Below are 13,010 nucleotides of genomic sequence, written 5' to 3'. Positions count from 1 at the left end.
TTTTTTCTGACTATTGGTGGTTTTCTTTCCTTCAGTACAAGATTGGTGTTTTTGGTATAAACTCATTAGCTCACAGCAGGAGAAGGTCCTCCATTTATTAATTTCAGTTTAATTATTATTATATTATTATAAATATCACCAATCACTGATATGAATCAAATGTACAAGCCTAAAGTGTAAAGAGTCCAGTTGTCTTGCTCCTCTAGTGATCTTGAAACCGTCCCTTCCCTTGGACTCAAATGTAAAGGATAACCAGTATTTCAGAGCTACATTTTATACTTAATGTGATTAAGAGATAAAATGTTAACAAATGAGAAAACATGCTATGGTTAATATTAATGACTAAAATGATCAGATTCAGATATCTTCTACACTTCTGTGGCTTTGGTGTTTCAAGTTTGAATTAGATGATGGTTACTTCATTATTGTTAATTAAATGATCATTTATAACAAAGCAAGTTTTCATTATATGAAACAATGACAACATGTTCAGTATCCACAGCATTGTGCAGTATTTATTCAGCATCTGTACACTCACTGTCCTTTCAATCAACATATAAAAAATACCTTTACAAAAGGTTCTTAACTCTAGGAGTCATCATGTGCTGTTATCTTTGTATCTTGTTATGCTGAAGCCTTTGAACAAAGATAATCCTCCAACACCAAGCTGTCTCCAGCAGTGACATCACGTGTAATCATGACACAATGACACACACGGACTCAGAGATCCTCAGCACTGCTCAAATCCTGCCATCAGAGAGAGCGCCAGGGACTCCACTGGAAGCAGAGGAAAGAAAATATAACTAAGAATAACGTCCATGTTAATCAGTCCTATCAGTACATCAGGTAAAGAGTTCATCATTATTTTGTGTGAATGAGCATAGATGAAGAATAAGGGTGTCACTTACGATGTGGAAAGGAGCCCCGACACACAGCTTTGTTCAGTATCGTCACCAGGAACATGTGACAGTTTTTGAAATCAGACTCCATTTTATCAATGGACTCGATTCTGAAATGAAATGGTCAATACAATATGGAGTCAGAACAGGACACACACTCTTCTGTCCATCTGAATCATTTAAAGACATGTGTATGTAATAATCTTTAAATGTTTAAAACCTTTCTACATGGATTATGATTGAGTCATTAAATGTTGTTTGATGTGTTTCATGATCAAGTTATTCATTACAATAGAGCTTTTCAGGGCCAATATTCTCACAACAACAGGAAACCCACAGGTGAAACCACAGGAGCGTTGGCTCTGTTGCAGCCACAGTAACGGATGTATGGCAACTCTTGTAAAAAGCTATTTCTAGTCAAGGTTCTTACTTCCATGCTCCAAATCCAGCCTGCCATCGGTCAGAGAAGATGAGAACTAGATTAAGAACCTTCATTATGGCCTCCTTCACAAAGCTGACCTGGGAAAACAAGACAACACATTTTGTAAATAAATGACTCCTGTCAAAGCAAGCCCCGCCCCCACCCCCTGCCCCCTCCCTGCCTAATTAAAGCAGAGAACATGATAACATGACTTCAGCTTCAAGAGAGGAACTCTGGAGCTAGTAAACAGTCTATGCTTTAGTCCAACCAGGTGACTTCCTGTGTGTGCTGGTTACCTTCTCCCTCAGAAGGCAGCGGTCATGAATGGTTGCCAGATATCTGTAATGGATCTTGATCAGCTGGTCCAGGTCCTTTGCTTCTTGTACTTGATGCTGAAACTCCAGGCCTGTGCTGTGCAGGATCTGCCAACACACAGTCACATCAATATGTTCATTCTTTCAGATGAAGACCATGAAGGGGGAGCTTGCTGTGAGTTGCCTTGTTTTACTTTTTCCCTTCAGACATACTGGACTGTAAACTCTACATTGTAAAACCGTTGAAATCCTCATGAATGCTACTGTTATTGATGCATTCAAGGCCACTGACTTCTATGGTCTCCATGGTTGCTTACAAAAGCAGAAACTGACTTTAGTATTTTCCTGCATTAACACTTTTGCTGTAAAGCTGCTGAAAGTCAGGGTTTGTATTTCTGACTGTGAATGACGTGGGAGTGAGTCATCAGACATATTCCATGACTCATCTCACCCTGGTCACGATGTAGTTATGAAGGCTGTTGACAAAGTGCATCAGTTTGACCCGCAGTAGACACATCCGGTGAATCTGTTTGTTTAAAGGCTCTTTGCCCGTCGCTTCCTCAGGCAGACCGGCCTCCAGTCTCTTCAGGACCTCAGTGAAATCTATAGGGAACATATTTTATATATTAGGGAGAAACTGGTAAAGTCATTATTATTATAGTCACATTATTAAATGATCGCGTGCATGCATGTTTCATATGAGATTCTGCTCATGCAAATGATGGATTTGCAGTTTTTATATATATACACATATATATATATATATATATATATATATATATATATATATATATATATATATATATATATATATATATATATATATATATATATATATATATATATATATATATATATATATTATTATGCAGGTATCCATTGTATAAATTAACATGACATCTCAAATTCTTGTATTTATGCTCCCTTCAGGGTCCGGAGTTGAATATTTAATCCCTTCCTTCTTTCTGTTGTTCCTTCTGAGAAGTGAAGTTAAGTCAAGCTTTTTAATTTGTAACTGTGTCTATAAAGGTTCTGTCCTCCATGTTCCATCACTCATCACCTACATGCAGTATTAGCCTCTCTACTCTGGGGTCATGAATAGCAGAGCAGTGAGACAGTTTGAGGCCGACACCTACCACTGAAACGAAGCGTATCTAAACTGTATTTAGCCCATTTGATCTGCAGCAGCAGGAGAAACACTTGGTTGTAAATCTTCTGGCACTCGGAGCTGATCACGATGTCGACAGGCCAGGGGACCTGTGGAGAGAAACATTATGAGGAATCTCAACTCAACTGGGCCTTCATGACATCTAAGCAGGTGCATTGGCTTTGCTCACCTTGTAACTCAGAGTGAGGACCTCCAGGTTATTCACAGGGTGCTTCTTCCTGGCCGGGTCAATGGGCTCCAAGAAGATAGATAACCTGGAAACACACACACGTATCTAAAGAAACTATACTGGGAAAACATGCAGGCTGTAGTCTTTCTATAACATGCAATACCTGCTACTGTCCTCTGGGTGGCGCTGTCCAACTGCCTCCTGCAGCTGCACGTTGAGGAAAGACAGCTGCTGCCAGCTCTCCTTCTCCAGCACTTTGTCAAAGATGGCGGTGTAGAAGTCATACATGGTGTCTCCGGCCTCCAGGAGGAAGTAGTTCCTCATGGCTTGGAGATACTCCAGCAGCCTGAGGAGACACAGAGGAGCTCTGCTGCACCTGCACCGATACAAACTCACCAACCTCACTGATGGAACTCAGGCGCTGCCTACCTGAAGTCTTTCTTCAGAGTCTTCATGAGGTTGCCGCAGCACTCGATGTACCTCCTCTCAATGTGGGGGTAGAGGCAGGAGCGCAGGGTGAGCTCAAAGGTTTGACAGGTGACGGACTGAGAGGAGCGGTCCACAATGAACTCACCTCCAGAGAAGCTCTCGTGGAAGTCGCTCTGCTCCAAGTAGAGCCTGTGGGGGAACCAGAGCTCCTTTAAGAACACTCCTGCTTTATAAACATGTGATCCCCTCTCACCTGAAGTCTGTAAAACTGCTTACCTGGCAAAGTTGATGGCCAGCAGTGGATCGTGGACGTCGTCGATCTCCAGATGCTTTGCCACAATGGACTGCATCTTTATCAGGCTCCTCTTATTGGCCAGCTGTTCGGTCACTGTGTCTGTGGGAGATTCTTCACGGCTGCGGACGCGTGACTGCACAGACTCCAGAAACAGTGTGTATAGACTCTTCCTCTCTGCATCTGCAACAACAGCAAACCCCAGCTTAGTGTGTGACCTGGTTACCCTCTCCACTACACCAAGAGCCAAAGAGAGAACTACAGACAAACACTGACCTCTAGAGGATCTCTCAGACTGCTCGGCCTCTTTACAGTCTAGGTTCTTGAGCAGCTGCATGGACTTCCCTGCCATGATGATCTGCTTGAGGACGGGTTTGAGGAAGGACACCATGGTGAGCTGCCTGTTGCTGGAGCCCTGATCCCCTCCAGAGCTCCCACTGGCCGAATCGTTCAGCTTCTCATCATTCTCCACCGTCTCAGACACGCTGTACAGTGTGTATGTGGCGTACCAGAAGTCCCTGTGGTTGACCGGCACATCTTTGTTCCTGGGGAAGTGAGAAAAGTGTTCGGTGGGAAATGTGGACTGAAGAAGATAAAAGACTGAGATTGTTACATTCAGTTCTTCATACCTTTGGATGATGAACTCTTTGGCAGGGTCAAACAGGTGGCCGTGAACAATCCATTCATCCACAATCTCCAAATATGGCCTGACTGTCTCGGTCCACAGTGAAAACAACAGAGCCACCTAGTAAAGGAATCAAACGGACACATTTGTTTCCTTGTCTAAACCCAGGAGTTCAGCCCAATGCATTATCTGACGAGCGCACAGAGGGCGGACTCACAGCCTGCTCTGATGCTTCCCCCACGCTGTCATACTCCAGGATAGCCTTGTACAGCGTGTTGAGCAGGTGGGAAGCCCTCACGACATTGGGGATCTCAGGGGGGACTTCAGCAACCCCGGTACAGAAGACTTTGTGCAGTACTTTGATCTGTGCCAAATGTGGACTGAGGCGCTCCAGAACGCCAGACAAGGTCACTGTCTCGTCTTAAAGAAAAACAAAATGACGAATCAAGCATCAGCAGAAACAAATCCCCTGTGGACCAAAATACAAGTGTGTCATCCTGGAGCTGAAGCTTTACATGCGTATGACGCCTTGCTCAAGGGCACCTCGGCAGTGCCCTGGAGGCAAACTGGCAACTCTCCAGCTGCCAGTCCACCATCTTGGCCCCCTATATACAGTATCTGCACTCCATTGTTTCCTTCAAATGTTAAAAGTTTAGGGATTAAATTGTGAGTTTCCCCCCTGCTTCATGCTTCCACCTGCCTTTGCATATGAGCTCCCTCTCGATTGTGGTCAACTCCTCTTTGAAGCTGGTGAAGTACTTGTAGAGCGCCCAGACAAAGGCCTGGTAGGTCCTGAAGGGAGGCTCCGATCCCTTCTTGTAGCCGTGGGTGGAAGCGGATCCCGGTGGGCACGGCTCCGAGCTGTACCCCGTCACCTCGTCTATGAACCTCTGCAGCCTGAACACGGCCTGCCCGTACACGGCGATGTGCTCCAACACTGAGCGCAGACAGTTCTGCAGCATGAGAGGGAAGTCAGCAGTGTGTTTGGGTTGATTAGTTATGATTTAAGACACAGTTCAGCTTTTTAAACTCACGCTGGTCAGATGTGTCACCACCACATTGTTCCTTACAGACACTTTCCCATCATGATGCTGGAATATAAAGTGTTTCTTCACTCCAGATAGAAGCCTGCAACACAAACCCGAACATTCCTGCTCAACTATGCGACAAAGCAGAACGCAGGACAAATGGACATTCAGTCAACTTTACAATCACTCAAATGTTTAAATCAAACGAGCTTTAGCTTCTGAGAGGTTAGGGGTTAATTTTCTTTGTGAGTTTACCAAACAAACATGGCAGCTGGCCAGAGCATTATCACATCTTACCACAGCGTCTCCCTTATTACTTGAGTCTCTGTGACAAAGGCCTTTTCTTCAGGCAGATACAAAGGATCAGTGTTATACAGATGTTGATCCCTGTGGAAGAGAGAAAGTCAGGATGAAAATGTGAACAGAAGAGTGATCAAACAAAGAAACCCTGTGATGTTAGATTGATCACTTTGTATCAGAGTAATCATACAGCATCAGAATATCAACTTTCAAAGACTAAATACCAAACCAATCAATCCAACTATCCCTGTTTATTGATCATACCTGCCATTTGTTTGTTATTTCACACAATTGGAAAATTAGCAGCACAAAGTATCATAGATCTATTTAGCTTGTGGAGATATGACACGGCTTTCTATGGTCTCAGTTTCATTTAGGAGTCCATTTTTAAACCTTAATAAAGAAGAAGTGATACACCTCTACTCTCCTCTGCTGCAACACATAGTGCACACTGAGAGAGAACAGACACTTTGAGGTAGTGTGTCTTTATGGCCCAGCTATGATCTGATTGGCCAGTTGCATCAAGCAACCACAGACTGTCGACAGACTAGATTAGACGTGATTCTGGACTGGCTGTCTCGCCGAGCATGCACATCGTTGGCTTCTGAGCGAGTGTGTAGACATGCAGACGTGTTAGGGAAAGACTGGAACTAATTCAGCCCTGATCTGGAAACACCTATTGACTATGAAACACTTGATTACCTCCTCATTAGCCTTGCAAGTCCTGGGTGTGTTAGCGAGCAATTCAGATGTGTAGCGCGTTGATTTCAACATAAGATAATTCTTTATTCGTCCCATGTTATGGACCAATCAGGAAGAAGCTTTACAGGCAGCTCAGCACCTATGGGTTTGTCTTACTGGGTGCATTCCTTTAAGTTTCACACACTCCAAACTATACTGCACAATAAGATGAGGGACAATAACAAAAAGCCTTAACGTCCCCTTAAAGGACGGGCCTATCAGAAGACCTTTGTTTCCCATTTCAGACAGACTAAACATCATCTTTGCTTTGATTCAGTCTTTCTATCAAAGTGTCAATACAGGCAACCCTGCCAACTTACCAAACATTGAGCAGATTAGAGTGTAAATGCAGGCTGTGAGGAAAGCGAGCAGCGTGATTGGCCCAGTAAGGCGTCACCACATGCTGCTCCAGCCACGCCCGGGCATCAGGCTCACCCACTGGAAGCACACAAACAACAATGACACAATCAAACACACAGCGGACCCAAAACAGACTGAAAGAGACGGAGAACATTGTGATCCTGCCTCAGCACTCTTCACATAGATGCTTCAGTAATGTCATGACACTGCCTGATGAGGCGAGTGTGTTGTTCTGCTGAGAGGACGGTTTGTACCTGTCCATGGGACTGGAACTGATTTGTTGGCGTTGTCCTGGTCCTCCAAGGGGGTTCTGTCAACCTGGATCCCAGAGTCTTCCCTGCTGATTGGCTGCTGACTGTCTTCCTCCTCACTCTCCTCTTCAGACCACTCCTGAAAGTCCCAACACTGGACTTTAGCCTTCCCTTAACTTCTAAGTGTATTTGACTAAAAGCTTAATGAAGCTACTACGCAGTGATTGACAGTAAGACTATATGTTGCAGAGGTTCTCTATACTCCTCCATACTAAGGTTAGATTGACTCACTGGAGTATCGGGGTACGGTCCAGTGTCTATGTCCTCACCGTCCAGCAGATATTTGGCCCAGTCAAAGTCGTCTTCAGGTTCTGTCAGGACACAATGTAAAGAGATAATGGTTCACTTCACAGGTCAGCACTTTCATGTGGTTGAACATTGTGACTATGAAGGCCACAGACCCGCCTCCTTCAGCCGGGGCGTCTCAGTGAAGCTGGTGTTTGAGGGGGAATCCGATAAGCAAAGCAGAAGTGACAGAACACTGAAATGCACATCTGTCTGCAAGAAAGAGAACATGAAGGCAACATGAACACTCCTGGGTGTGTTTGTAACAGCTGCTGAAGTGTGTGTGAGCAGTGACAACCCCGTTACAGTCTCAGTCACGAAACCTGGGTCAGTAAGAGGTTCTTGTGCCGACTCATGTCTGTCTCCTACCTTTGTTCCATCTGTATTAGGCAGCGGTGAGTTCAGGAAGTCTTCAGTCAGCCTCATCCAGCTTTCTGCTTTCCTCAGGTCTGAGTGGACCATGAGCTTCTCATAGATCCTGGAGGGCACAGCAGGGTCAACATGAGGAGGCCAGCAACAAGGAGCGACCCGAGCTCTGTCATGTCAAACTAAAGCATTCTGTCACTGTAACCTGACTGAATACTTGTCATACCTATGTCAACGTCAACTCATCTCTCATTGAAGAGTACATTGTTGCTCTGCGCTGACCCATATGTGCTGTGTGTGTGTGTGTGTGTGTGTGTGTTGTGATATGAAAAGGGGGGGGGGGGAGATAAGGTGTAACGGGCCCACTCACCCTCTGATGCTGCGCTGCACCTTGTGGCTGTCCACATCCAGATAGCGATGGAATCTGACAAGTAAAGGAAGCGTTAGCATCATCACTACCGTGCAGTCTGCTTATCGTTAGCTTAGCAGCTGTCAGGCTCGCCCATCATGCGGGTCATAGCTAACTCACTTGAAATTCGACCAGGCAAATTTCAGAGCCAGCTGGAAGTTGTGGTCCTCTTCATCCTCGACCCCGCTGATGCAGCCGACCAGCCTCTTAGTCTCCCTCTCCGTCTCCTTCTCGAAGGTGCTCCAGTGCGCCATGGTGATGCTGTTAGCTTCAGGGCTTAGCTAGCTTCTCTCTCTGGTCTCCTGCATGCTGCGGAGGCGGTGAGCGTCTATCTGTCACCGGGAGCTACCAGCGACGGCCGGCGACCACCAGAACGAACACCGGAACGGAGCTGGACCCAGAGTGAATACAGCAGCAGCGCGGCTCTGCTCCTCCATTGAATCTCTCTCTGCTGCTGGAGCGCGTAACTTCAGACTCTGTGGACACATGTGCGCATGCGCGACATCAACAACCCTCAAAATACAAAACAACAAAAACAAAACGAGTTTAAATGTGGACATTTTTATCAGACGACTGTTGTTCAAACCTGTCAGCGTTTTCAGTGACGAGCAGCAACGTAGAGTAACACAAAAATACCAGTTTAGATTATATTTGTATGTTTGATGATTCATTGCATTCGGTTGCAGGTTTTTATTTAATAATTATTATTGGGGTTTTTTTCCTTTTTTAGCTCACGGCAATGTACTAATAAAATGTTTCTGAGCTGTTGCAAAAAATAATTATAAAAAAAGAATAATTTGTTTTCACAAAATGGGGCGTGGCTAATACCCCCCCCCCCCCCCCCTTCTCTCTCTCCCTCTCTCTCCCAAACACACACACACTCTTAGTCAGTCAGTCTGTCTCTCTCTCACACACGCACACACACACAACTTTCATGCAGCGTCCCCGGTGCCTCTCACAGCGCGGTGCTGAGCCTCCGAAGCAGCAGAAGAAGAAGAAGAAGAAGCTAGCTTCCCATCGGTGAAGAGGAAATGAAGAGGAGGTTACAGAAGAAGTACTTGATCCTCATACTCGCCTACTCGGGTTTGCTTCTGCTGATTCCTTACGTGTTAGATTACCGGGATAAATCTGCACACGTGAGAGACGGACCGTTAGTGCAACAGCCCAGATGCCCCGATCTGGAGAACACGGTGGCTCAGCTGTGGGATAACGGTGACACGCACGGCAACGGCACCGACGCGACGGGCTACACCGCCAACCGCAATCAGTCTCGCATACACATCTACCTGCACGCCACATGGAGGACCGGCTCGTCTTTTCTGGGGGAGTTATTCAATCAGCACCCCGATGTGTTCTACTTGTACGAGCCCATGTGGCACATCTGGCAGGCGCTGTACCCGGGGGACGCGGGGAGCCTGCAGGGCGCCGTGCGGGACATGATGAACGCGCTGTACCGCTGCGACTTCTCCGTCCTCAAACTTTACGCCGGCACGCCGAACGTCACCACTTCGTTCATATTCGGGTGGAAAATGAACAAAGTGATCTGCTCCGAGCCGCTGTGTGACGCGCACAAGCGCCACGAAGTCGGGCTGGTGAGGGAAGACCTGTGCGCAAAGTGCCAAAAGAGGGACATCAGGGAGCTGGAGAAGGAGTGCAAGAAGTACCCGGTGATGGTGATCAAAGGAGTGCGTGTGTTGGACATGAGCACGCTGGTTCCGTTGATGAAGGACCCCGCGATCAATCTCCAGATCATCCAGCTCTTCAGAGACCCGAGGGCCGTCCACAACTCACGTCTGAAGTCCAAACAAGCCCTGGTGAAGGAGAGCATCCAGGTGCTGAGGAGCAAGAGGCAAACTGACAAGTACAAGCGTCTGCTGGTGCCAAGCAACAGGATGAACAGGGCCGAGAGCTACGTGTCCAGCGCCATGGAGGTCATCTGTGACAACTGGCTGAGGGACATGATGCTGGTGATGAACGCTCCTCCCTGGCTCAAGAGGAACTACCTCCACATCCGCTACGAGGACCTGGTCCTGCATCCCATGGAGGAGCTACAGAGACTCTACCGCTTCTCCAACCTCTCCGTTACCCCCGCTCTGGAGAAGTTTGCCTTGAACATGACGCATGGCCAGGGTTACTCCTCTGACAAGCCGTTCCTCATATCGTCCAGGGATGCAAAGGAGGCCATATATGCCTGGAGAGAGCGACTGAGTGTAGAGCAGATAACTCAGGTGGAGGCCTACTGCAGCGAAGTCATGAGGCAGCTGGAGTATCACAAACACAACGTGGAGAAAACGTAGCTGCGCCCTGCCACCAGGAATCATTGGCTTAAGGTATGATGGCACAAGGGAGGGAAAGTTCATGCAAGGGTGAAGGAATTATGGAATTAAATAGGCGACACCTTCTCGCTCAGCTGCAGCGTATCAACACTGATCTTCTGCTTTGGTTAAAGCTACACTAGCAGTCCCTTAGGACTAGCAGTCCCTTAGGAATCAGGTTCAAGGCCAAGAGCAGTCAGGCATCTGTCCTACCCAGCCGAGCTCCAGGGCCCAGTCTGTACTGTAGATGATCCCTGACCTCTGACCTCCCTCCTCTGCAGGTGAGGAAATTGAAAACAGCATCCATACGGAAATCACAACCCCTGCATTATTCTCTCAGTAGTAAAAGGCTTGATTCAAACTTTATTAAGCCCCGGGGGACAGAGTTTCTGTTGCAATCGTTGGTTTTGCTCAGAACGAGGGTAGGGAAAGTAAAACAAACAGATATACTCATAATTAAAAACAGAAGGCAGCATAAAATCAAGATTTAACAGCAATAAGTGAAACATATTTAAAGGAGCTTAAGAGGAAAAGCAATCAAACTATCAGTACCAAAAGTAGCAGTAATACAAACAGCAATACAAAAACACCTTTAGCATCTAAATAAGTGTAATTAAAAAGAATCCAGTGAACTCATCGCTCATGAGCGTGGAAACACATTTCCTCATGGAAACAGAGAGAGAGAGGTTACTGCACTGTGGCAGAGTCAGACTTTGATGTGGTCCACTTCTTTGATTCCCATGTTAAATGTATTGATCAGGGCTGAAACCAATGAATGTTTCCATTACAGATTTATCAAACCATTATTTTTTACTGTAAAGACTCAAATTCTGTGACAAATTCCTAACAAAAGGCCCAAATCTGACTAAACCTGGTGTGAGAATCAATGAAGATCACATAAAGATCCTCCCTCCTCCACAGGCTGAACAGTAAGATGCATATTTCAGATGATGTGGGATTCCAGCGTGTCTGTGTGAAGCAGAGCTGACGCCTCTGCAACTGATTTATGTGGCTATCAGAGCGAGACAGAGAAACATGTGTCCCTCCTTAATGACCAACTGATCTGCTGTTTAATAGAGGCCTCATTGTCCTCTCCCTGGCAATGTGGGGGTCCTCTCATGGATAGCCGGGGCAGGCGGAGAGTCACTGGGCTTTAGTCCGCGCTGTGGAAAAGGGGATCATTGTATACGGCTGTCCGTGACGGGATAGAGCTCCCCTGGTTACCAACAGCCTGTCACCGCCAGCTTCCACAAGCAGACCCTTTAGAGCGGGGCTGTCTGCAAGCCGTCAGCATGGAGCAGATACGGCCTGAACGCTTCAGTCAGGATCTGGGATCTGTAGTGATCGCTGCAGCACTTAGACACGTATTGATCGACCCCTTGGGATGTTCACAAGAGCATTATTAATACTATTAAATGTGTGTGTGATATTTATTCTCCTGTCTGTTTTAATGTCCAGTTAACTTGAAAGGGAGGGATGGGGGTGGGGGGTTGTTATTGTCACATGAGTTTTTCATCCAGTGCTGAAGGACTTCTTTTCTCTTCCAGGGGCCTGGCATTTAGGGCTAAGGGCAAAAGGTGGAATAACAAAGACAGCAATTGGAATGTGGTTCACTAGCACGGCTCTGTGGGTCGCCTCCCTCGGGCCGGGCCGAGTCCATGAACTGAAGAAAATCCAAGTGCAAAGCTGCCACTCACGACTCGTGGATTTTAAAACCGGGAACTGGCACCGTGTTTCTGACAGTGTGAGAGCAACTGTGCACCAGCAGTGAGACTCACACACGACACGAAGAGGAAACATGGGAGAAATGAACTAAAGAGAGCCCCGCTGGCCTCGATCCTCCCGTGCTTTAATCAGCACTAATCCCTCCTCAATCCCCTGCAGACGAGGGCCCAAATAAGCCCCACGCTGGTCTGTCTTGGAATCTGGTGGCAGAGTTTGGTTCACTCTCACCTATGACTTTCTGTGTAGAGCTAAGACTAAACATGGCAGACATCTTGAGCACCAACGCCTAAGATGTCTGCCATGTTGCTCCTATCTGCCTAACTGGACGAGTGTCCGAGCGCTCTGAAAGAAGAAACTACAGGATTTTCTGCAAAGAGGCCCCGACTGAGGAACTATTGTTCCACCCCCGACCCCTCAGGAATCCAGACATCTGCAGCACCCTACTGACAAAACACTCACATTGGTGTGAAATCTTCTAATATCCCACCAACGAGTCTTGGAGAGCTGCTGCTGTCCTCTGCCAACAAACTTTTACCAGCTTTACACACACACACACACGCACACACACACACGGTACTGTGATTAATATATGTGTTCATGTCCTAACAAAAACACTTATTGCTTTCTAAAATCCTGTCAAATGTGTTTTATCGCTCTGATAAGTGTGTCGGAGGGATAAAATGTTGTCAAGATCATGTCTTCAACTTTAGAAGTTGGTTTAGTCATACATGTTCTCAAGAGTTGTCAACAATAACGTATTTAAAGTGACTTCAATAAAGTTTTAGTGAAGACTCTAAATGACCTCATTCATGCCCCTGGCCTCAGACGACTCATCAGACCAAAACAAAGACAA

The 13,010-nt window shown here is 46.4% G+C and overlaps 2 protein-coding genes across 2 annotated transcripts; one reads left to right on the top strand and one right to left on the bottom strand.

Moving 5' to 3' along the window:
• Nucleotides 1–81: 81 nt before the first annotated feature.
• tubgcp5 (tubulin gamma complex component 5) lies at nucleotides 82–8,605 on the bottom strand. The gene is made up of 23 exons (XM_076148647.1): nucleotides 8,238–8,605; nucleotides 8,079–8,132; nucleotides 7,712–7,820; nucleotides 7,459–7,555; nucleotides 7,289–7,368; nucleotides 7,001–7,136; nucleotides 6,707–6,824; nucleotides 5,643–5,732; nucleotides 5,352–5,445; nucleotides 5,018–5,270; nucleotides 4,535–4,737; nucleotides 4,322–4,437; nucleotides 3,969–4,237; nucleotides 3,677–3,875; nucleotides 3,401–3,589; nucleotides 3,135–3,317; nucleotides 2,972–3,056; nucleotides 2,771–2,891; nucleotides 2,086–2,237; nucleotides 1,617–1,742; nucleotides 1,330–1,418; nucleotides 909–1,009; nucleotides 82–777 (listed from the first exon to the last, which is right to left on the bottom strand). The coding sequence occupies exons 1-23, from the start codon at nucleotides 8,369–8,371 to the stop codon at nucleotides 731–733; spliced, it is 3,045 nt and encodes a 1,014-aa protein (XP_076004762.1). The 5' UTR covers nucleotides 8,372–8,605; the 3' UTR covers nucleotides 82–730.
• Nucleotides 8,606–8,933: 328 nt separating this feature from the next.
• chst7 (carbohydrate (N-acetylglucosamine 6-O) sulfotransferase 7) lies at nucleotides 8,934–12,921 on the top strand. The gene is made up of 2 exons (XM_076148646.1): nucleotides 8,934–10,447; nucleotides 11,980–12,921. The coding sequence occupies exon 1, from the start codon at nucleotides 9,149–9,151 to the stop codon at nucleotides 10,412–10,414; it is 1,266 nt and encodes a 421-aa protein (XP_076004761.1). The 5' UTR covers nucleotides 8,934–9,148; the 3' UTR covers nucleotides 10,415–10,447; nucleotides 11,980–12,921.
• Nucleotides 12,922–13,010: the final 89 nt, after the last annotated feature.

Source organism: Genypterus blacodes, unplaced genomic scaffold (assembly GCF_046128005.1).
Source record: "Genypterus blacodes isolate CSIRO-AG114 ecotype Tasmania unplaced genomic scaffold, CSIRO-AGI_Gbla_v1 ptg000041l_1, whole genome shotgun sequence".
NCBI lineage: Eukaryota > Metazoa > Chordata > Actinopteri > Ophidiiformes > Ophidiidae > Genypterus > Genypterus blacodes.
This window is presented reverse-complemented; position numbering and strand designations above follow the sequence as displayed.

Bases quoted from the DNA above. Each gene is read 5' to 3' on its own strand.
- tubgcp5 (XM_076148647.1), bottom strand. From the start codon at position 8,371: ATGGCGCACTGGAGCACCTTCGAGAAGGAGACGGAGAGGGAGACTAAG. The intron at 4,738-5,017 runs GCAGGTGGAAGC...TTTTTCTTTAAG, and splicing joins GAGGGAGCTCATATGCAAAG to ACGAGACAGTGACCTTGTCT. The intron at 778-908 runs GTAAGTGACACC...CTCTGCTTCCAG, and splicing joins TCGGGGCTCCTTTCCACATC to TGGAGTCCCTGGCGCTCTCT.
- chst7 (XM_076148646.1), top strand. From the start codon at position 9,149: ATGAAGAGGAGGTTACAGAAGAAGTACTTGATCCTCATACTCGCCTAC.